Source organism: Perca fluviatilis, chromosome 14, assembly GCF_010015445.1.
Source record: "Perca fluviatilis chromosome 14, GENO_Pfluv_1.0, whole genome shotgun sequence".
NCBI classification, from domain to species: Eukaryota; Metazoa; Chordata; class Actinopteri; order Perciformes; family Percidae; genus Perca; species Perca fluviatilis.
In genome coordinates, this window is record NC_053125.1 from 16,269,602 (window position 1) to 16,292,916 (window position 23,315).

At 38.0% G+C, this 23,315-nt stretch overlaps 2 protein-coding genes across 2 annotated transcripts; one reads left to right on the plus strand and one right to left on the minus strand.

Moving 5' to 3' along the window:
• The first annotated feature begins 894 nt into the window (after window positions 1-894).
• On the plus strand, window positions 895-6,594 carry LOC120572215 (transmembrane protein 272-like). Its single transcript, XM_039821415.1, has 5 exons — window positions 895-973; window positions 2,812-2,897; window positions 4,430-4,480; window positions 4,627-4,833; window positions 5,521-6,594. Exons 2-5 carry the CDS (start codon window positions 2,834-2,836, stop codon window positions 5,727-5,729), a joined length of 531 nt encoding a protein of 176 aa, XP_039677349.1. The 5' UTR covers window positions 895-973; window positions 2,812-2,833; the 3' UTR covers window positions 5,730-6,594.
• Window positions 6,595-12,619: 6,025 nt separating this feature from the next.
• Window positions 12,620-22,356, minus strand: pcolceb (procollagen C-endopeptidase enhancer b). The gene is made up of 9 exons (XM_039821440.1): window positions 22,177-22,356; window positions 20,685-20,793; window positions 18,057-18,315; window positions 17,592-17,716; window positions 16,389-16,525; window positions 15,612-16,249; window positions 15,351-15,431; window positions 15,009-15,179; window positions 12,620-14,339 (listed from the first exon to the last, which is right to left on the minus strand). The coding sequence occupies exons 1-9, from the start codon at window positions 22,257-22,259 to the stop codon at window positions 14,209-14,211; spliced, it is 1,734 nt and encodes a 577-aa protein (XP_039677374.1). The 5' UTR covers window positions 22,260-22,356; the 3' UTR covers window positions 12,620-14,208.
• Between the last annotated feature and the right edge of the window lie 959 nt (window positions 22,357-23,315).

Genomic DNA, 23,315 nt, shown 5'->3' on the forward strand with positions numbered 1-23,315 from the left:
ACCTTTTGCTTAACTTTCAATTCGACCCCAGCCTCAGAAATCAGAACGATCACGTCTTTTAGAGATTTCTTACAGTCTCAAAGAGGTTTTAAAAAGGTCTGTCAATCCTTTCCACAATGTTATCAGACACTTAGAATAATAATCTGAGCCTTTTAGTGGCAAAAACAGCACTTTTAGTGGACCAAACTGACACAGAACATTTGCCCCATAGGGTGACATTACAGCGTTCACGCTTAATACTGGACCAATTTCAAAGAGTGTTGTTCTTATCAGTCACTTACACACAAAAACATAGGAAAATAGGGTCCAGGTTGGAAAAAAAAACGGTAGTTATCCTTTAACTAAAAGTATGTAGGCTTAGTATCGAAAAATACTCACATTTTAGAAACTGGAAATGATCAAAAGAGTTCTGTTAATTAACTGGTGTTTAGTCAGCTAATAATTTCAGCTGTACCTGTAGGTCATTATATTGTTGGGTAGTTTCATTCATAATTCAAAATTACGTGTGTTTAATCTTAATATAAAGTAACTAGTAACTATATGTCAGATTAATGTAGTGGAGTAAAAAGTAGAAAGTGGCATGAAAAAAAAAGTACAGTAAAGTACAAGTACCTTAAAGTTGTACTCAAGTACAGTACTTGAGTAATTGTACTAGTTACATTCCACCACTGATTAATAAAGGGGCCATTCTGCTGCCTATAATGAGTAGCCTGCTTTTACTTTTAATATTTTAAGTAGCCTGCTTTTTTAATGCTAATACTTTTATACCTTTACCAAAAGTAACATTTTGAACTTTTGCTTGAAACAGGGCATCATTACAGTGTGGTATTCATACATTGACTTAAGAAAAGTACAACCGAATCAGCTGATCGCGTGAACGGCGCTCTGGGCATGCGCGCTTTCAAGAGGCGGTGGTCATCGTCACAGCAGCAGCAGACAGCACGAAGGTGTTATAGCTCAGACACATTCTCAGGTAAGTGGAAAGAATAAAACAACAAACAGGGACATTTTCATTTGCAGTACTACTTACTACTATTTTCACACGTTGTGCTGTTATTTGTTAGTTTAAATCAGACACCAGAAGTTGACTTTATGTCGGTGCCTAACTTATCGGGGCGGGGCAGAAAGTATTCAACATGAACCTAAAATAAAATGCGAGGTCAATGTTTAAGGGTATCGTTTCTGGTTTTACAGCGTTTGTTTAGCACTTTTTACCTATGTGAGTGTTACTTTTGAAACTGAAGTGGAAAGTGCTTAGAGTCGATTTTTTTTATATTTAGGCTGCCTGTTAGATGTAATGTTGACATTGCATACTAAATCTACAATTTAGGCTAACTATTAGTTAATCATTTAAAATTGGACTAAAACAATCTTCCGATTCACATATTTTGTCCTAATTTTCCTTCATGTCTGTTTTTAAGTTGTACTTAGTACACAGGTTGTTGTTGCTGATGTTATCAAACTGGCTTTGTTGGGAATGCAGTCAAACTTGGCGTAGTTCATTCTTTCTTCACACAAGTACTGGACATGTGTCAACATAAACTATGTCTTGCATTCAGGTTCCCCCATTCAATGTAATTAAATGTTCAGTCTATACTGTACAGTCATAATTAGGAATTGCATGAAAACTAAATTGAATTTAGGCTGGGATGAATTGTGGCTATACTCTCCTGAACCATGATTACATCACTCTAATGAGCAGCCACATGCATCATTCCTGCTGGTCCTTAAAACCCCATATGTCTTCAACTTATGTTTAACACAAATACAATTCAAATCTAGTACAAGGAGTCATTTTCCCAAATGCTTAGAAGAGAAACCCCCCGACTGTACTCTTTTAATTCAGTTTTGTCATCAGGAGTACTACTCTACCTTGAAACCAGTCGTATAAGGTCTGTGACTCTGAAGAGAGCTGTCAAACATTTGAAAACAAAAGAAAAAACAGCCCTGAAGATGTTGTAGTGATGTTATCAGGGTTGTCCCATCTTGGGCTTGAGTCTAAAGTTTTTTTTAGCGCAAAGCCTTTATTACGAATGGGAAGTGTGAAGTTTGAAAGTGGAAATGATGTGTAATCCAAAAAGGGGTCTTTGACTGTTACAAATGGATGAAGCCAACTTAGATTAATTCATTAAAAGAGTATCTCACAGATTTAGCATTGTACTCTACAACATCGTTTAACTCATGATGGAATTTTTTTTTCTTTTAAAAATCAATGTAGCAGAATGAGAGATATCACCTTTTGTATTCAATGCATTCTTCTTCTTCTTTGTCAAAACCTGGTGTTGCCTACATTACTCACAAAAGAACCCTTGAAACCATTATAGTCAATTATTTAGCATTTTTTCAAGTAAGAATGCTAAATATTCACTTGGTTTCATCAACTTAAATGTAAGGATTTACTGGTTGATCCTGTTTTGGCTAAACCAGCAAACAAAGTAAGCTACATTTTTGCTTGAAAAATAACTCAAACAGTTAAATAGATTATCAAAATAGTTGCTGATAAATTTGTGTCAATTGAGTTTATGATTAATCAACTACTACTAAAAAAACATCTAAAAGCCATCCTCCCTGTAGAAAATGTTGCCTCCTGTGTATTAGAGATGTTGCCTTTGAAGGACAAGGTGGTAAAAGAAGAATGGGATGAACATTTGTCATCTAATGTTTAAGTTCTTAAAACCTTTGTTTTATTCTTGCCTTCGGCTGATAAAGATCACATTGAATAAAAACGTTTTTCAGCATGCAGAATTCTACTTGTTAATAACATTGTAACTTTAGTCTACACTTCTGTCTGTTCTTAACCTCCCTCTGTAGGTCAGAGTCCTAATTACTGATAATGTCAAACACCAGGCTTATTCAACACATCCGCAGCCCTCCTCAACCCCCAACACCGATACTAGGTGAGACCAACTGAATCATCATATTTTCATTTTGCTTAGATTTTGTACAGAAAAGAGGCTGTCATTGTGCTTTCAGTGTTTCCGCTATATACATTTCTTCGCCGCTGCTTCAGCGTTTTGTGAACTGTCATGAAGTCGTAATTACACGACTCTGCAGAAGCTGTCTGCTCATTGAACTCATCAGAGTCATCCAGTCTCTCTTCCCTTTGAGGGTGAGCAACTGGAACAGTGACAGGATGTTATCACCGCCCGCTGTCTCTCTCTCTCTCTCTCTCTCTCTCTTTCTCTCTGTCTCTCTCTCTCTCTCTCTCTTGCCCCATGTCCGCTCTTCATCCGTGTAGGCCTACTCTGACTCAAATGAATTAACCTGACTATGCCAGATGGATTGCTTCGCATTTGCTCGGCATATCCATCTGAGAACTTTCCGTTGGAGAACTTTTGGGAAGGGGCGAAAATACTGGTTAGCTGATTGGATGAACCATCTGTCTATCACCTATGTTGGCGATAGACGGGCCAAATCAACCAATCAGATCCACGAAGCGTATGAAAATACAACCACAAGCCCCTGCTGCTGCAGGCAAAGCATAGCTTGTTAGCTCAGCATGCAAGCAACATGTCGGTAAAGGATATTTGCCGTTTGTGTAACGAGAATTTAGGAATAAAAGGCACCATTTCAGATTCCCGGTCCATATTCCAAAAGAAGGATCCAAGAGAAAAAAAGCATTAGCGAGTGGCTAACAGAATTGGGGCTACCGGTGTCTGAAAATACTGGTTAGCTGATTGGATAAACCATCTGTCTATCACCACCTAACCCACCTCAAAACCAACGCTGATTGGCCCGGTCGCTAACGGCTCCAAATTTTCTCTATCTCAAGATGCCAGACTGATCTGCGAGTGGAAAACTGGAGCTCGCGAGATCAGGACGGTCTCACGAGGCTACAAATGAATATGGACGGCCATCAAATTATAATGACCTTATCCATATTCTCGAAATCATTTAAATATTGAGCCATGGCACTGAAAATCTTTGAGATAACACAAAGCTATAATTTCTGTAGCCTACTCCAAAACAACAGACTCCCAGAACGCCTTTCTCCCAACTCGCGTTCCACTCTCCACACCGCTGCCATACGGACAAGAAGTCACCTCTTGAGATGGATAATGTTGTGAGACACTAATAACAATCTGAGCCTGTTAGAGGCAAAAACAATCACTTTTAGTGGACAAAAATCAAGGGTGCACAATTGCCCCATTAGGTAACATTGCAGCCCTGTTCACAAGGGCCGGTCACTGCGTTCTCGCTCAATACTGGACCAATTTCAAAGATTTTGGTTCGCATCAGTCTATTAGACACAAATACTTGGGGAGATGGTTACCCTTGTAAATCACCTGTTTCACGTATCCTAAGGTGGCATCTATTTGCTGGATTTTTCCATAGCAGTTGTTAGCTAGCAAATAAGCTCACTGATGGCAATATTATTGTTCATATTTTGGCACAATATATATCCTAATATAATTCTTTCTTCTTGCAGCATGTTCAAAGTTGTTTTTATGTGTCATGCCCATTGCGCAGATTGCAATTGGTGAGTGATTCATATTTACAGACATTTTATCTGTTCGTTTCACTGAAATGTCATATTTTAAATGTTGGAAAGTCAGATTTTTTTTCCTGCACTCGTGAATAAATTAAATGCAACTAATCTGCTGTAGTCCCCCATGTGTCCAAAAGGTGCTATACATCTGGATGACTGTCCGCGGCAGCACTACATCCCCATCTATTTAATTGTGGTGGGAGTCTTTGGCCTGTTGCTGGCGTTGCTCTCCTGCCTGCCCTGCGCTCAAAAGTCCGAAGACAGCGCCCCCAACCCGCTCAGTCAAGTCTGCACGGCCTGGAACTCGTTGACATCTTCCTTTCTCTTTGGCTGGTTTATTGCTGGTGAGTTTAAACAGGCTGAACAATGTGCTCACAGTAGGAAGCACGACCAAAAATAGTGCAAGTAACATAATACCATGCTCAAGGGAAGTACTTGTTCTGGCCAACAGTGAAACCACTATTCTAAATTTATATTCAACAATTTTACAGCAACACAAACTACAGCCTCCTAAATGATCACAAGACTAAAACTGTTTCAACAAAATTGCAGAGCTGTTGTATTAGACTGCATTAGCCAGGTGTACAATAAATACTAATATGCAGGTTCTCCTGGGTGCAATATGCCTCCTGAAGGTGCCCCAGTTGGAGAATCGACACACTTTAGTTACATGTATCGGCCACTAGATGTCCATATATGTCTGCTAAAGATCCCACTCCATTTTTCGAAATTGACACAGCTGCACACAAACCCATAAGGTATACATGAAAAATGGCGCAAGCCATTGTAAACAATGGGTTTCAGAGCGTAGCGGTGCTGTTGCAGCCTTTTGTAACAAAGTCTAACAATCGAGGAGTCATATGCACAGAAGATGACACATGAAAAGAACAGTTTTTTTAACACTAGACCAAATTGCACAACGTGTATTAAAGTTAGATTAGAATAAATATTTATATTGTAATGTCTGTGAATAAAATTAGATAGTTAGATACACAATGTATTTATTTTCTGGAGTTTCTCTATTGTCTAAGGTAATGTGTGGATATACTCTATTTATGAGCCTAACTACAACAAGAATACAACCAATGTGGATCCCTACTGCGACCGGACACTCTACCTGTTTGCCTTCTGGACCACCACCTTGGTCTACATCCTCCTGGGTCTGTTCCTGGTGGTCGGCTGCTGTGTCCTCTGCTGCTTCTGCGTGTGTGGCCGAGCCAACCCAGTCAACAATGTCTAGGGACAAACAAACCAGTGAGGAGACAGGATGCATCTCATGGGGCTGCACACAATGGCTTGGCTGCTAAAGGTTCATACATTGCAACACAAGACTAATATGTCTTGTCTGAACACCTATCATGTTTCATAATGGCACTTCTAGTCGCACAACCTTTGTTTTGGCAGCCCCAGTAGATACATGCCTAACTCCAAGATGCTGTACATTTTACACTGATTATAAATAACGTCTGGGTTTTCTCAATGCTGAGCCTTTTCTACCTCCTGCCGAAGCTGCAATACATTCTGTTTGTAGTAATCTTCTCTCACTTCCTGTCCAAAAGATGTATGAGATGCGTTGTTTACATGTTGAGCCAGGGATTGGGTTTAAACTTAATGCAGAGTAAAGAATAATATGCTAAAATGTCTGTTTTTAGTGAGTTCATTTAGACTTTTTTGTACTTTAATGCTCATGATTGTTGACAATTTGTCAAGTTTTGTAAAGATTGTTGACAAGCACTGTAATAGACCGTAGTTTCTTATACATCATAAGCCTATATTTAATACTTTATGATGCCTAATGCATTGGTTTGTTCCTTATTTAATCACAACACTAAAATTAGTCTACAGATCAAACTGTATCCGATGAGATTTTACTGCTATAAGTTATATACTAACTATTAAGATCACATACAGTATATTAACCATAATACAATCAAAGATATGCTGTATTTTCTTACCTGAGGAATTAATTAAAAGAGAAAGAAATGTGTTTTATGGGAACTCTGCAAAAGAGGGAATACTTTGAACCCTTGTGCAGACTGCTTTGGCACTCTGTTAAACTGTCTCCTTCTGCTTGCAAGAGAATAATAAAATAACAGACAACTCCAGTGTTTCAGACTATCTTTATTTCCAGCTTCATCAACGAACACCAGAGAGATTTTCCACAACAGAACACTTGGGTTAGTTACTAAGATGGAGAGAAATAGCTATTTTATTTGAACTCCCGCCAAAAAATCAAATGGGGAAATCGTGATGTAGTTTTAATTCTCTGTCTACGATTAGCTTGCAAATATGAAAAACATGATGAAGGAAATGCAACATCCATGTAAGACTTATTAAAAGCTGCTCATGGGGAAACCTGGAAACTTTAGAGCAGGTGATTCCACTCAGCAGATGATGGGTGCTAAAGGCATCTGAAAACACTGGGGGACTTCTACAACCATTGTTTCTGATGTACATGACCACACCAGGAAATACACCCAAACAATGCCTCATATGTATCAGTTACATAGCAACATATCTAACACATGAACAATTGCTATTTCACTTTTCCTTTCCCCAGCTTGAAATTCTGACTTATTTAAACACAAAAGAATGCATTTCCTGCAGGAAATGCTTGTGAATGCTGAAAAGCTAAATTGCTAAAGCTAAACTGGATTGCTGGCATAATTGCATAAGAAGAAGGTGACGTAGTGAGAAAAAGTGGAAAGGGTTTCAATTAGTATGAATTCCATTGAAATGTTGACTAGTACCAATAATGTATTGTTGGATGAAGAAGTAACTGAAAGAGTAAGGAAATAATTGGTAAAATAGGAAATGGGTCAAATTAGGAAATCGTGTACAATATTTTCATAAAGTACAAAAATAATTTACAAGTTCTATAAAACTCCTAATGAATGAAAGATGTGGAACATTTTTAGGATTGAATTAAGTATGGATCTGGAAATAAGACTTGATTTAAGCATTGAAAGTAGCTGAAGCAGTATAAATAGCTGAAAAAGTGGGAGAGTAAGAAATGATAGGGGTTCAAATATTTTGCCTAACTGCTCCCCTATTTCTTTACAGCAGACAGACATATTAACAGAGAAAGGCATATAAACATATAGATAAGGAAAAAAGAGGCCCAGTTTCACCTGGTATTAAAATCCTGAGTGATGGGATTAGAAATAGATATTATTATACACCTAAGCACAGGTGTAAACGCACTCAGGACACACACACACACACACACATATGTGCATATATATAATTAATAATGAAGGTATTATTGTTGTTATTATATACACAAATACACACAAAATATGTAATTAATATAAAATTAATACAATTCAATGGTAATTTGTGTTGTTACTGATTCAGCAGCAATCACAGTAATTTCGAAAAAGGTATGAAGTCATAGTATAGTATGTTGAAAAAAAGAAAAAAAGTCATTGTATAGTATAGTATGTCGAAAAAAAGAAAACAAAGTGATTGTATAGTCGAAAATAGTGAAAAAAATCCATAGTATAGTATATAGTAACTAAGTATATAGTAAGTGATAAAAGTCATGGTATAGTATGACAAAAAGTGAATTAAAAGTTATAGTATAGTATATCGAAAAAAAGTTAAAAAATCCATGGTATAGCATGTCAATAAAGTGAAAAAACTAATAGGCATGTTGAAAAAAGTCCTAGTATAGTATGTCAAAAAAAGCGGAAAAAAGTCATAGTATAGTATGTCGAAAAAAGTGATTAAGAAGTAATAATATAGTATGTCAAAAAAGTCATAGTATAGTATGTCGAAAAAAAGTGATTAAAAAGTAATAATATAGGATGTTGAAAAAAGTCCTAGTATAGCATGTCAAATAAGTCCTAGTATAGTATGTCGGAAAAAAAGTGATAAAAAGTCATAGTATAACATGTCCAAAAAAGTCACAGTATAGTATGTCAAAAAAGTCATATAGTATGTTGAAAAAATTAATAGTATAGTATGTAAAAAAAAGTCATAGTATAGTATGTCGAAATAATTCATAGTATAGTGTGTCGAAAAAAGTAGGTCTTGAAACCCTATAAGATTGGAGCAGTCAACCTTCCATCTTCTAATCATTCTCTTATCACTCTAAGCTACCTGACCTGACACATAAGTTCATGTTTTCGTCATATTTGTCTCTTTCACTTAGTAATTTGACCTCAAAACTCATTGAAACATATAACATTCAAACTTCTGTCTTCTAATCATTCTCTTACCACTCTAAGCTATCTGACCTGACAATAAAGTTGTTTTTGGCATATTTGTCTCTTTTGCTTGGTATATTGGACTTCAAAACTTAATGAAACATACAGGATTAGAACATTCAACCTTGTGTCTTCCAATCATTCCCTTATCACTCTAAGCTATCTGACTTGACTAAGCTTTTTGTAAAAAAGTCCTAGTATTGTACTGTATGTCAAAAAAGTCCTAGTACAGCTTGTCAAAAAAAGTGAAAAAGTCATATGCATGTCTAAAAAAGTCCTAGTATACTGTGTTGAAAAAAAGTTATAAAAAAGTCATATTACAGTATATAAAAAAATAAAGTGAAAAAATCCATAGTATAGTATGTTGAAAAAAGTGATAAAAAGTCCTAGTATAGTATGTCCAAAAAAAGTCACAATATCGTATGTCCAAAAAGGGATAAAAAAAAAAGTCATAGGCAGGTTGAAAAAAGTCATAGTATATCGAAAAAAAGTCATAGTATAGAATGTGGGAAAAGTCACAGTATAGTATATAGAAAAAAGCAGAATAAAGTCATAGTATAGTATTTCAAAAACAGTGATAAAAATGTCTAAAAAAAATGAAAGAATCCATAGTAATGTATGTCAAATAAAGCCATGGTATAGTATGTCGAAAAAAGTGACAAAAAAGTCATAGTATATTATGTCAAAAAAAGTTACAATATAGTATGTCCAAAAAAGTGATACAAATTGTCATAGTATAGAATGTCAAAAAAGTGATAAAAATTGTCATACTACAGTATGTCGAAACAAGTAATAAAAAAGTCATAGTGTAGTATTTCGAAAAAACTGATAAAAGAGTCACATTATACACTCACCTAAAGGATTATTAGGAACACCTGTAAGATTTCTCGTTAATGTAATTATCTAATCAATCAATCACATGGCAGCTGCTTCAATGCATTTAGGGGTGTGGTCCAGGTCTAGACAATCTCCTGAACTCCAAACTGGATGTCAGAATGGGAAAGAAAGGTGATTTAAGAAACTTTGAGCGTGGCATGGTTGTTGGTGCCAGACGGGCTGATCTGAGTATTTCACAATCTGCTGTGTTACTGGGATTTTCACGCACAACCATTTCTAGGGTTTACAAAGAATGCTCTGAAAAAGGAAAAACATCCAGGATGCGGCAGTCCTTTGGGCAAAAATGCCTTGTTGACGCTAGAGGTCAGAGGAGAATGGGCCGACTGATTCCAGCTGATAGAAGATCAACTTTGACTCAAATAACCACTTGTTACAACCGAGGTATGCAGCAAAGCATTTGTGAAGCCACAACACGCACAACCTTGAGGCAGATGGGCTACACCAGCAGAAGACCCCACTGGGTACCACTCATCTCCACTAAAAGTAGGAAAATGAGGCTACAATTTGCACGAGCACACCAAAATTGGACAGTTAAAGACTGTAAAAATGTTGCCTGGTCTGATGAGTCTTGATTTCTGTTGAAACATTCAGATGGTAGAGTCAGAATTTGGCGCAAACAGAATGAGAACATGGATCCGTCATGCCTTGTTACCACTGGGCAGGCTGGTGGTGGTGGTGTAATGGTGTGGGGAATGTTTTCTTGGCACACTTTAGGCCCCTTAGTACTAATGCTAAGGCTCTGACTCCACTCATTTTAGTGTGATGCATTTCCTTGTAAGCAACAAACAAATTAGATGAAAAGCTAAGCTTATTTATGTTCAACATCCCTTTATGTATATACTTTTATGGATAAATGAGAGACTCAAAGAAAGTGGAGAGTTGAATTCTGTTGAGGTACTTTCCCCAAAAAAGATCTAAGTTTTTGGACATGATATACAAGCTATAGAAAATTGCTAATAATGCTGAATGCAGCTTGTGTTTCCATGACAACATTTCCAAGATGACTGTGTGCCTGGTCAACACTTATGACAGAACTAGCTAATTTAAAAAAAAACAACTATTTTTTGTATCTTTACGTTAAGATTCAAGCATAGATATAGAACAATATGGATTCAAGTCCTTCAACGATTCTAATGCTTAGCTACACAACATGTTCTATCCGTGTTCTGACCACAGTTGTTGAACAAATTCAAATAAAACACATTGGGTAACGTTAACTATCATTGTGACATGGCTAACGTTATAGAGCTGTAGCTATTCCAAGTGTTGCTATACAATTACTAATTGTCTCAGAAATAATTACGATTAACAAAATTGTCTCTTTCAGTCAGATTTCAAAAAGATATTTATTTATTTATTAAATTTTTAAACAAATTAAGTTTTGAATGAATACCAGCTACATCTTGGTTATATATCACTTATATAATTACAATTTGGCATATCTTTTTTTTGAACATATATTTTATTGATTTTGTGCAATATCAAAAAAACACAACAAATATAGGGAATCAACATAGCATATACAAACCAGAAACTTAGTTATGAGGCTAATAATAATAATAATAATAATAATAATAATAAGAGGAAGAAAATATTAAAAGCAAAAACATGAAAATAATAGTATACAAAATTAAATCAGAAATGTAAATGTATGACAAACTCTGCATCTATATACATATTCTACATGTCGAAAAAAGCCATAGTTGTATTTCTATACAATACAAAGATTATATAAATATGTATAGTCCTATTACACGTGAGTACGTCCATATATAATAATCAAATATAAGCTATATGATGTTTAAACTGGGTGACGCCTAAGACGCTGTGATGTTTATGGCTGCACCACTCCATCAAATACTTCTCTCTCTTCTAAGTCTTATAGCATAATTGTATATACATGTGGGACACATTGTAAATGACAGTCTAAAAAAGCACTACATCCCCCTCACATCTACTTGAAGCCTACAACCTGCTGTGCATTTCATTCTCCTACCGTCCTGCATCAACAGCCTCATACCATCTAGAGTGGCTTTGAGCTGCTTGAGCCTTCTCCTCTTCTTGTGCTGAAGCAGTAGACTGACCAATCAGTAAAAGGAGGAGTACATCTATAGATGAAAACACTGTGAGCTGAAACATCAATATTGCATACAACTGACAGCTGTGAATGAATGACTGATAATTGTTGTTTAGGGAGAACCCATATTAAAGCTTTCTCTTCATGCAGTGAAATAATATTAACAAGCCACTAGATGTCCCACTGATGCCGCTACATGAAGAAATCCTCACAACATTCTGGGACACACACATTTATGCTTTTGTTAACTCAGTGGTTCACAACCTTTATTAGTGAGAGTAAGAAATACTTCATTTAAATTATTTTAAGGTGTATAATGTTTTGAAAGAAAAATGCAAAGGTTAGAATAAAGAGCATGAAAAGTGCTCTAAGTGAAGTGGCGCGTTTTTTAGGCTACAACATTTTTTGTCACATACAGCAAACATCTCCTCACTCGTTTTTTTACAGTGTGTTCAGGGGACAGGCAGCGAACGGATAGTGAGGAGATGTTTGCTTTATGTGACGAAAAATGTTGTAGCCTAAAAAAACGTGTCACATCACTTGGAGCACCTTTAATTGTCAGTGAGACCTAGGTGTGTGCCTTTCCTAATCATGTCCAATCAACTGAATTCACCACGTGGACATACATTTCAAGTGTCCTAAAGGGTCTGCATGTTAATATGATATTTTAGGGTTTTTCTTTTTAATAAATTTGAAAAATACTACCACACTATAAAATTCCTGTTTTTGCTTTGTCATTATGAGGTATTGAGTGTAGATTGATGAGGGGGGAAGTTTTGTTTAAACAATTTTAGCAGGAGGCTGTAACATAAAATGTGAAAAAAGTGAACAAAGTGTACTATTGGCTTCTTTTTCTCTACTGTAGGTAAAGTGTGAATCTTCTCAATCTACGAACCCAATTACAATAAGACAATAACAGATTACTGCAACAAGACACGCTACCTGTTTGCCTTTTATTTTTTATTTACTAAGAAAAACACATTGTTATTTACAATGGCAGCCTGACAAAAGACACAGCCTCTTGAGGGAGAGGGGCTAAAAAAGAAATGTCAAAAATTAAAAAGACACATCCAAACATTTCCAACACATCCACTACTTACATAGGCCACACAAGCATTGGGCTATACAACAACAGAACAAGATAGCATACACAAGCAGTAATACAAACAGACAAAGCAAAACAGCTGCAGCAAAAGAACAAAAACATGCATGCATGCAAAAAAAAACAGGCAAAGCAAATCAGCAGAGATATGATATGCATGGGAATTTGCAAAAGAGAAATAAACCTGTTAACTCTTGAAATGAAAATAGAAATGTATTTATATGTTAAATAGAAACTGTATTTCTGCTGAGTATAAACTAATAGACGAGTGTGACGAAAGTGTGGTTAAGAAAAAAGCTTACCACATGACATGCAATGCCTCATAAAGAAAACCCAGTTAAGTTGGAGAAAAATGATTCTGAATTAAAATCAATAGCACTAAAATAGCTCATGTTAAACTGTCCACACCTCCATAATGGAAAAAAAAATAATTATGTAACCATTAAACTACCAAACCAGAAAAATGGGGACCACGATGACAAGGCATCAAATATAACATCCAAGTGCCACCACAAAGCTAGATAGGTCCCCATTACATGAATTAATAGCTGCTGATAGAGATCGGGAAATTTGGTGGGGATTCTATACGAAGCTGACGAGGGCAATGCCTGGCACAAACTGACTGAACAAACACTCAGATACCAGACAGACACATGGGATACTGGTCAACAAACCACATGGTCTCTTTTACAATGTGAAAACTCATTAAATTCTCCTATTTGCCAATTTGTTATATTGAGTGTGTATATATATATATATATATATATATACACATGAGTTCGATGAGAAGAATGACACCATTCTCATGTCTGTACTGTTAAAATGAAGCTATAGCTAGCAGCTGGTTAGCTTAGCTTAGCACAAAGGGGGAAGGGGAACCTATATCTGCAAGATGCATTTATTTTCCAGCAGAAAAAGATAAAAAAAAAAAAAAGAAAACTCATTCATAAGTCGGGTTTCTATTTCTTAATATTTAGGATACGATTCAAAGCAAGACTGATGGTGGTAATGATGATGATGATTATGCACGCCCTTGTGGGGGATAAATAAAGTTGGATTGAACTAAAAGACAACAAACCTACACAGTAGATCCCAATTCAGGGTGGTTGGTGGAATGACAATAAACTTCATCTGTGTTTTGATCTGTGTCTGATATACATGTCATACTTAATGGAAAATACCAGGAAGGAAATATTAAAATCATGGTTTATTGATGCCCATGTTTTATCATAGAAATGTTAAAATACAATTACATACAAAATACAAAATATTATACTTACTGATGTATGTTTATTCTTTTAAATAATTTTCACGACAGTATTGCATTGTGTAAAAAATTAGGTTTGCATAATATTTTCACTCTTTATGTTAAGTTACATGTTTTCAGACAGCTAGTCAGGGCTGTCCATCTTTGGTGGGCTGGCCTGTAATGTTAGCATGATTTGCGTGAGAGGTTGGCCAGTGCTTTGGCGTGGATGGGCTTATAGAGGAGAGTGAAGCTGGAGGGGCTGAGAAGGCCGTTGCCCTGTGCGTCGACATTTCCCATCAACACGTAGTTCCGGCCTGAACAAGACAAAAACAAAAATTGTCAAAATATATTAAATACCAGCTCACCCATCTCAGAGGAGCTGGGTGGGTTAAATTAAGGACAAATATAATTTGAAAATGTATAAACTGTAGCAATTCAATCAGCGAGTGATACTGAAATACTCTTTTCTTTGTTATATTCTCTATAATAGTCATTATTTATTACAATAATTATTTCCAAAAAGAACCAAACAAAGACCCAATTGCATCCCATATTCCATTTGTAATCAGACAGTTTTATTTCCTACATTGACTGACTTTTATGATAGGGATATATTGGTTAAATAAAGAATCATATCATCTGCATACAATGACTGTTTGTGCTTTTTGTAGTAATTAATTAGAAAAAGAAGGGAAACTGACTGATCTGAGTTTGTATTTTTTGTGTATTTGCAAGAACTGATGCATTTTTTTAAGTATTATTTTTATATTGCATAGTATTTACCTTATTTATGCATCAGAGGATAAATTGCAGGATCAATGCAAAGTAGTTGTGTACTGTCTGTAGTAAAGTTTCCTGATTTAGCATTTGATTTCAACTTTCACTACCTGACAGTTGATGCTATGGGTAAAATTTCAGTCACTACAAATGTTACGTGTGTGATATGTAGAGAAAGGCTGTAAATACAGCTAGTTCCATTGTACCTTTGAGTAGCCCAGGGCATCTCTTGCAGGTGGAGGTCAATGTGACCAACATGATCGGCCCTGATTTGGTGATGTTCAGTTGTCCTGCCTTATAGGCCTTGATTATGTATACCTCAACTGTCGCTGAGCCCCTCGGACCAGTGGTCACAGATGTAACCTTACCCGTAATCACTGAAAGACAGATAAGTATAAAAGAGAAAAATAAGAAAGAACGCTAAGTAAGAGAAAGTAATTGAATGGTATTTCTTTCACAAATTATACACCAAATTATACACCAATACACCAAACCAGCCAAACTAAATAATTTTAATGCAGACTCGAGGGGCAGCTGATGTCGCTTACCAAAGTCATGAGGGCAGAAGCTGGATTGGAGAGTTCCTGTCCTCTTACAGGCTTTTATACACAGTGGGTTCAGTGGTAAAGCTGAAGAAACACACACACACACACAAACAAACAAACAAACAAACAAACAAACAAACAAACAAACACACACACACGACAACAAACACAAACATGATAAGCACATTAACTTGCTTCATGATATGGGTGTACATAAAAGCAAAGTGCAGATTGTTAACTTAGAAATCAATTACTTCCACTTACGTTTCTTGCTCACAAAAGGCTTCTTCGTCACTGTTTTGCTAACTCCAGGTTTAGGTGTCACCTTAGGCTTAATCTTGGGTTTGGCTGTTGGTTTAACTCCACTCTTGGAGGTTGGCTTTACTGGTTTGACACCAGGTTTTAAGGTGGGCTTGGTCTTCAGTGCAGGCTTACGTGTGGGTTTAGGCTTCAAGAATGGTTTGAGCGCTGGCTTAATAATCTTAGGTTTGGATGTAGGTGTAGTTCCAGGTTTAGAGGCAGGCTTTTTCACAGGTGCTTTAGGTGTGGGTTTAGCTGGTTTGGGTTTAGCCGTGGGCTTGACTGCAGGCTTGACAATAGGTTTGCGTGGTGGAGGTTTCAGCGGTATCTTCACTAGTGGCTTTTTTGTTGGTTTTGGGGTGGGTTTAGGCTGGAGGCCAGGCCTAGGTTTGGGGGTTGGTTTGGTGGGTTTGTTTGGCTTCACGACTGTTCTTTGTGGCGTTGAGGAGGTCGTCTCAGGTCGAAAGATGAAGTCTCCCCCGACGGTGGGCATCCGAGACCCGCGGGGCACACTGGAGTAGTGGGCCATGAAGCCATCTGACGTTACGCTTAGGTCAGAGATGAACTGGACAAGGAGCTCGTTCCCGTTTGTCACTATTGTTCTATGTAAAGGAAAGGGAAAATAGACAGAAAAAAGGTGTGAAGGAGGAGGATTAGCAAAGGGGAAAGACACATGTGGAAATGCAAAGAACCGTTAGTGTTTGGTCTCTTTTGCCACCCATTCCTGATCAGTAATCTCACCCTGGTGACCTATCTCCGCAGAATTTACCAATCCGCCGCGAGTTATCCCTCTCTCCCCCGTTGAACAATGCCACGTAGTCGTAGCGACAGTACATGTCAGCCTCCAAGTCCAGCTTCACAAACTTCACCTCGATCACCTGGGGAAGAGGTGGCAATGAACACACAAAACATGCCAGCACAAACTATGAAATTTATGACGGGGAATGAATGATGTGAGCTGGTACATTTTTATTCCTGACTGGTTTTCATGAATCCAGCACAGTGCAGTACAGTAGGTAATAGTGGTGGAGGAGGAGGAGAAGGGCCAGACTTCTGAAATACAGAAGGGCATTTACTCTCTCCCTCGCTCGCGCTTCCTTCCATCTTTCCTTACGTTCAATCTCTTGGTACACATGAACACACCTTCAGGCACTCAATGAAGTCTTTCATTTGAACTTCGTCATAAGGCCGCTGTCACACACTCACACACACATACACTAGATCAGGGACCTGAGGTTGAACATTTCCTTGTGACAGGCCCCTTCACTTCTATTTAAATTTCTCCTTCTCCTGCATCAACTAACCTTATTCAACACACCTAGAAAATCTAAAATCTATAATGTTAACATTGTGGATATTTTTCTACCTATCTAATGAGGATAAAACCATTTTACTATACATTTCTTACCCTTTTCCAACGAGTCTGTGCAGTGCTTTCCATTAACCAGATTTAAGCCTTCACAACAGTCAACATTTTTTTTCTATTCCAAGCTAGCAAGCTAGAAAAAACTAGCTAGCTAACCTAGCAACATATTCATTTTAGACAGCTTTTGTGTCGACCTGTTGTTAAGTTTGTATTTCATTCCAAGTGGACTAGTAACTAGCCTAGCTACTTAGCCTAGCTTAATATGATTAGCGCTGATTCCCGCTATTACTTTTCACCAAAATTTCATGCCAATTTCAGAATTTCATGCCAATTTCAGAAACATGAATAAGATTCAAATGCCTTCTAAACTTTTAATTAAGTACACAATTAAAAACAAACAATTTTGCATAGACTGCAAAAATGAATTGAAATTTTAGACTTCAACACGTCTGTTGATGACTAATGTAAAATCATTACGTTTATAATGATATTCTAATAAGTCACTGTCTGAGTCTTTAAAAGGGGACATTTTAGGTATACAACTACGGTAGTAAGAAATACAAATTGCAATAGCTCACATTGCTTGGTTCTACAGAGATGTGCCAGGAGCAGCTGATGCCTGCTGGGTAATTAGAGTTGGGCCAGTTGGGCGTCTTGACAGATCCCTGCGATTTGGTCAGACGTCCTCCACAGAACTGATTCTCTATGGGAATAGAAAAAAAATTGGAAATGCTAATGCACCTCTTTCAAATAAGAGAAGGATGTTTTTTAACTGTGGTACTGTATTTGAGGCAAAAAGAAACATATATGCTTTTTAAGGGGATGCTGATAAGCTTTCATATATCTGACAGATAAGTGATTTGTTTATTCCAGAGATGATTGTGTTACCCTTTTTCAAAGACAATAAAAATATGTAAGAACATCAGCCAATACGGCCACAGTGCTGTTATCTATTACTAGAAAATCACTACACAAAACTGCGTAGCTTCATCTTCAGTAATTTATCGTGGCCTGTGTGTCTCTGTGGGATTACATGTCCACACCTTCCACATGTGGCTTCCCTGCGCTAAAGGAAGCGAGAAAGCCTCTTCCTCCAGTAGCATCGTCTGACACCATGTCTAACATCATGGTGTTGGAGGTGGAGATGAGGGCTCCAGGCCGGAACGTCCCACAGAAACGACCCAGCTTCTGCACCAAGCGGGTGTGACCATTGTAGACGTCCAGGTAGTCGTACCGACAGGTGGGGTCAGCCTCCATGTCGAAGAGGCGGAAAGACAGCATGACCACGTGGCCCTCTGGGACCTAGAGGGGGCGACAGGTGATGCTTTGAGGAAAGATTGCTCGAAAAAGCCTCGTGTGACCACAGATTATGAAAAATTTCAAATGTTTTCATCAAAACAAACATTGATATACCCTCATAGATTGCATTTGAAGTGTTAGATTTTTGGGTAGTTTTAAGATGTACTATGCTGACGAAGCAGCAGAACTTCAGTTTAAATTCTAGTCAATATCTCAAAGTTTTCCAAATATAACCGATTTATACGTGAAACGTGTATAAAGTGATACACAATTTTTTTTTAGATTAATAAATGTGGTGTAATGGCACAGTCTTAAAATACATGGATGGAGTCATGAGTTTAAAAAAGGCTGCCTTAGCAGGCGATATTTCCCAACATTAACAGTTTTTCTTTGTGTGTTAAATAATTAATTTTAGATCCAATGTTTGAATTAATCTGTTCATTTATCAATCAGATTATAAAAGAAACCAAATAAAGCTTGTAAAAAGTGTTAAAAGTTGGTGTTCTGCTTGTCATGTTGATGACGATCATCGGCTTAATTAGTTAAAGTAACAACAGGTGCTTATCATTAGGTCCTCTACGCAGGCAGTGAGAGGGCTCTGCCAAGTTGTGAGAGAAGCAGTAAAACTGTTCTGCAGTGAATTACTTTCTTTTAAAGTTGAGCACTCAGTGTGTGGCCAAAGATAAAATGTGATTGTCTGCAGTTAACAAAGGAATCTTAAATTAAGGTTTTGTTTGTTATTTAGTACTCTTCATGAGCTTTGTATTAGTCTAGCTCACCCTGTGTTTACCTGAGCAGATGGTATGTTCCAGATCAAGCTGAGAAGGTATAAGGACAGTCACTTTAATCTATAGTGGAAGAGTTTTAGGCATCCTGCTGTCAGGCTGTAGGCTTTAATCTCTGTTTGTTTTATGCTTGTTTGTCCAAATCTAAAACTACTCAAGGGGAAAATTGGTTTTAAGTCAAATAGAACTCAACACCAGTTCACTTTTTAGTCCACATTTCTGTATGTTCAAAAGTTAGCACTAAATGTTGGAACCTGAGAATTAAAACTGGAACTCAACACAACCCACAAAAGTTACTTACAAGATGTTATCAATTAATACAGAAATGGAAAAAGAGCACCTTGAAGCGACACTATAATTTCTGAAAGACAAAATAGGACATTTTGAGAAGTTCAACTCATTTAATAAACTCAGAGCTTTTGTCACTATAGCCTCATTTGGCCTGTAATGACCAGTTGCTAATGGTGGCTAATGTTAGCATGAGTAACTTAGCTGCTGCTTGTGTAACTAACGTTATTTAGTTTACTGACTTTATGAATGTTCTCTTCTTGCTACTGTTACAGTATGTTTACCATTATCCTTAATTGTACACTGACGCAGGTGTTTTCACTTATTTTGGCTGATTGGTTGAAGGTGACCAGAGCTATTATTAATTAATTATAATAACAAACACCACACTAATAAGATGCTAAAGGTGTAATTTGTCTGCCCTAGCTGATGTAACAAAGCTAACGGGGGAGTCAGGGAGATGCCAATCAAGCACTGTCTGTTCACACCTGAGAGGAGGTCTAATCAGCCAATAATGATCACCTGTGTAGTTTTACCATGTGTTGGAAATTAAAAAAATTATTTCCAGGGCAACTTTTAGGAAACTTTAATTTTTTTAAGACACTCTGACATTTACAACATTTTGGTGGGCACTTCATAAAGTTGCTTTTTTTATTTTGTTTATTAAAGATTATTTTTTGGGCATTTTCAGACTTTATTTTTGAGAGGACAGATGAAGACATGAGAGGGGGGAGAGAGGGGGAATGACATGCAGCAAAGGGCCGCAGGTCGGAGCCGAACACGGGCTACCTGGGTCGAGGAGTAAACCTCTACATATGGGCACCTGCTCTACCAACTGAGCTATATGGGCACCCAAAGTTGTTGTTTTTTTTATGTAAAATGAGCCCAGATTAAAATGCATACAGTATTCAACACCTGTGCCAACATGAGTAAATAGAAAGCATACTTTTTATCAGTGCATTTATATGTAACAGCACTGTTTGTTTCTATGTTAAAGACAGAAATGGAAATGAAATGAATTAATGTACGATTAGGATATTGGCCTAAACTGGTAAATATAATATATATATATATATTTTAATTGAAATCTTGGCGGCAACGCTTGCCCCTCGATTCATTTTTTTGGGGCATTCTGAGATTTGTTGAGGCATTTTTGTCCTTTGTTCCCCTTAATTTCCTACGCTTATTGTGAATGAATTGGATTTTCTTTTTGATGCACACCCTGGTCAGATGACAATATCAGCCACTCTGTTGAGTTTGTGCCCAATGTAATGGTGTAGTGATTAAATAATGACTCACAGTGATGTACCAGGTGCATTTACTGTTGGGTTTGTAGTAACTGGGGAATCCTTCACTGGCCACGATGCCTGTGTCTGTGACCAGGTGGCCTCCACAGTGGAAGATGGGCCTAAAAAGAGTAATACACAACCACCATCGACTGCTTTTAACTTGCTGCACTGGAAGAAAACACAGCTTTACTGAAAGTAGTAAGGCAGAGCGCATGCACACACTTTTACATCCACACTGAAAACCACAGTGGCACAGTCTGTCTCTGTTCCCCGAGTCCGGGGAGGTTCCCAATGAACTCTCGATCCTGGTTTGTTTTTTTCTTTAAAAGTTGGTCAAACCAAGCCAGGAAGACTGTCAATATACAGTATATGTGCGGTGAGATTTCTCCACACACTGGCTGTGCCACAAGAAAGTTGTCAGTAACACGTATTTACTTTTAGCAGGCAGGTACTTTAAACAGCCCACTCACATGGAGTTTGGTGACACAAACTCAGATAAACCGATCAAAGCAGGGCAAGCCTTAACTTCTAATTTAACAGCAGACGTTAATTTAGATGTTGGCTGCTCTGGCATCTTGTCAGTTAGTTAAAGTCTTTAAAATGGGCTGCGTTTTATCATCAAACTTGACTTTGTTGCTAAATTTTTGTTGTTTTGTGATTGTTTCTTGGAGAAACAAAGGTCCAAAATTGTCATCTTTTACATTTTTGTGATCATCAACCCATTTAGTGGCCCTTTTTCGTTTCTGTCATGCTCTTCAAGCATGCGTTGTTTCTGCTGCGGTACTATAAGGCCGCATTTGGTCAGAAAAACCCAGTGGCAGTGGAGTCCCTCCCTTCTGACCCTCTGGAGCTGAAAAGCCCACAGGCATTTTGTTTGTGTTCAATTTACACCCTGTATATGTGTGTGTGTGTGTGTGTGTGTGTGTGTGTGTGTGTGTGTGTGTGTGTGTGTGTGTGTGTGTGTGTGTAAGTAGCTATAGCAGTGCACAAGGCAGCTTTAACAAGCATCTCTAAAAATGAAATTCAACATTTACAGAGTCAAAACTATGGCTTTAGAGGCTAAAAGTCAGAATTTATTTCCAGCTTTAACAAAAACATCAGACGTGAGGGCAAGCTACTGTACATCTTCCCAGTTAAATCGCTACATCAATTACAGCATGCTATCATTTTGTGTGTTTACGGGATGCCAACCACATCTTCCACTGCAACCTTCTATTTCTACTGCGCTTTCTGTAATCATAATACTGCAACCAGAGGAAAACACACACACACACACACACGCACACACACACACACACACACACACACACACACACACACACACACACACACACACACACACACACACACACAGTAGTTAATCTAGACAGATGTGGGCTTGAAAACGGCATGCCACATGTGCACACGCAGGATGTAGGCAAGAAAACAGATGCACAAGAGGGACATTGATAGCCATGGAGTTGCCACACACACTGGGATATATCTCAAATATCTCAGCTTACCTGGTGAAGTTGTGACTCTGAGCGTCAGTCCATCCCAGTGTCAGAATGACAAGAAAGCACACAGTCCACACCCTGTCCTCCATCCTGCTGTCCTCAGAGGTTAGGAAAAGACGGGAGAGGAGAAGAAGAGGAAGGAGGGAGAATCAAGAGTAGAGGCGTGGAGAGACGCAAGGTTCAAAAGGGGGAGTGGGGAGAGGATGAGGAGGGAAGTGGAAGTGACTGGTGAGGAGGTGTGTTATGAGAAGAAGAAAGGAAAAGGTTAATGAATGTAATATTGAGAGGACAGAAGGCTGTTTGATACAGGGAAAACATGAATTACACTGACTCATGGCCAAAAGCAATGTATGTACAATTCAGAGTACAGTGTGCCCGTTATGTTCCAGCTCTGTGTTGTTGTTGTTAGGGTCATGGAATATATGGAAAATGTATGTTTCTGCAGGTGTGTGCTAATGGACAGAGTGTGTGTGTGTGTGTGTGTGTGTGTGTGTGTGTGTGTGTGTGTGTTTGTGTTATGACCTATTTACTGCGACACCAGCTAGCAGCAAGGCATCTGTGTTTGGCAATGTTGGTCTGCCAGTTGGTTGGTCGGTCCACCACGCTGGCCCATACAGAAATATCTCAACAACCACTGTATGGTTTGTTATAAGAATTTGCACAGACATTAATGTTCGCCATAGGACGAATCCTAATGATTCTGTAAATTATTTTAAATTCCCAAAAATGTAAAACAAATGAAACAAATTCACATTTAAAATTATTAATGTAATGCAGTCCATCCTTTCTTCCTATGACACACTGAGCTGCTCTCTCATCTCTGTTTTCGGTTGTTTCCTTTTGTATGCATCCTGTCCCAGAAATGCTTGTTACTAACCTAGCTCTGGGGAGTTTACTCCCCGGAGTCCTTATGTTTCTTCTTCCTCTGCAATTCCCGGCCGCGTCCTGCTGCGTCCTGCTGCGTCCTGCTGCGTCCTGCTGCGTCCTGCTGCGTCCTGCTGCGTCCGCCGCATCCACCCATGCTCTGCAGCGCCACGTTACATCCCGCAACGCCCTGCTGTGATGTTCATACGCACAGAGTAGTCAGGATCCGGTATAGGAGACTGCACTACTCAGTATGACACGATGTGCCCTGCTATGACATG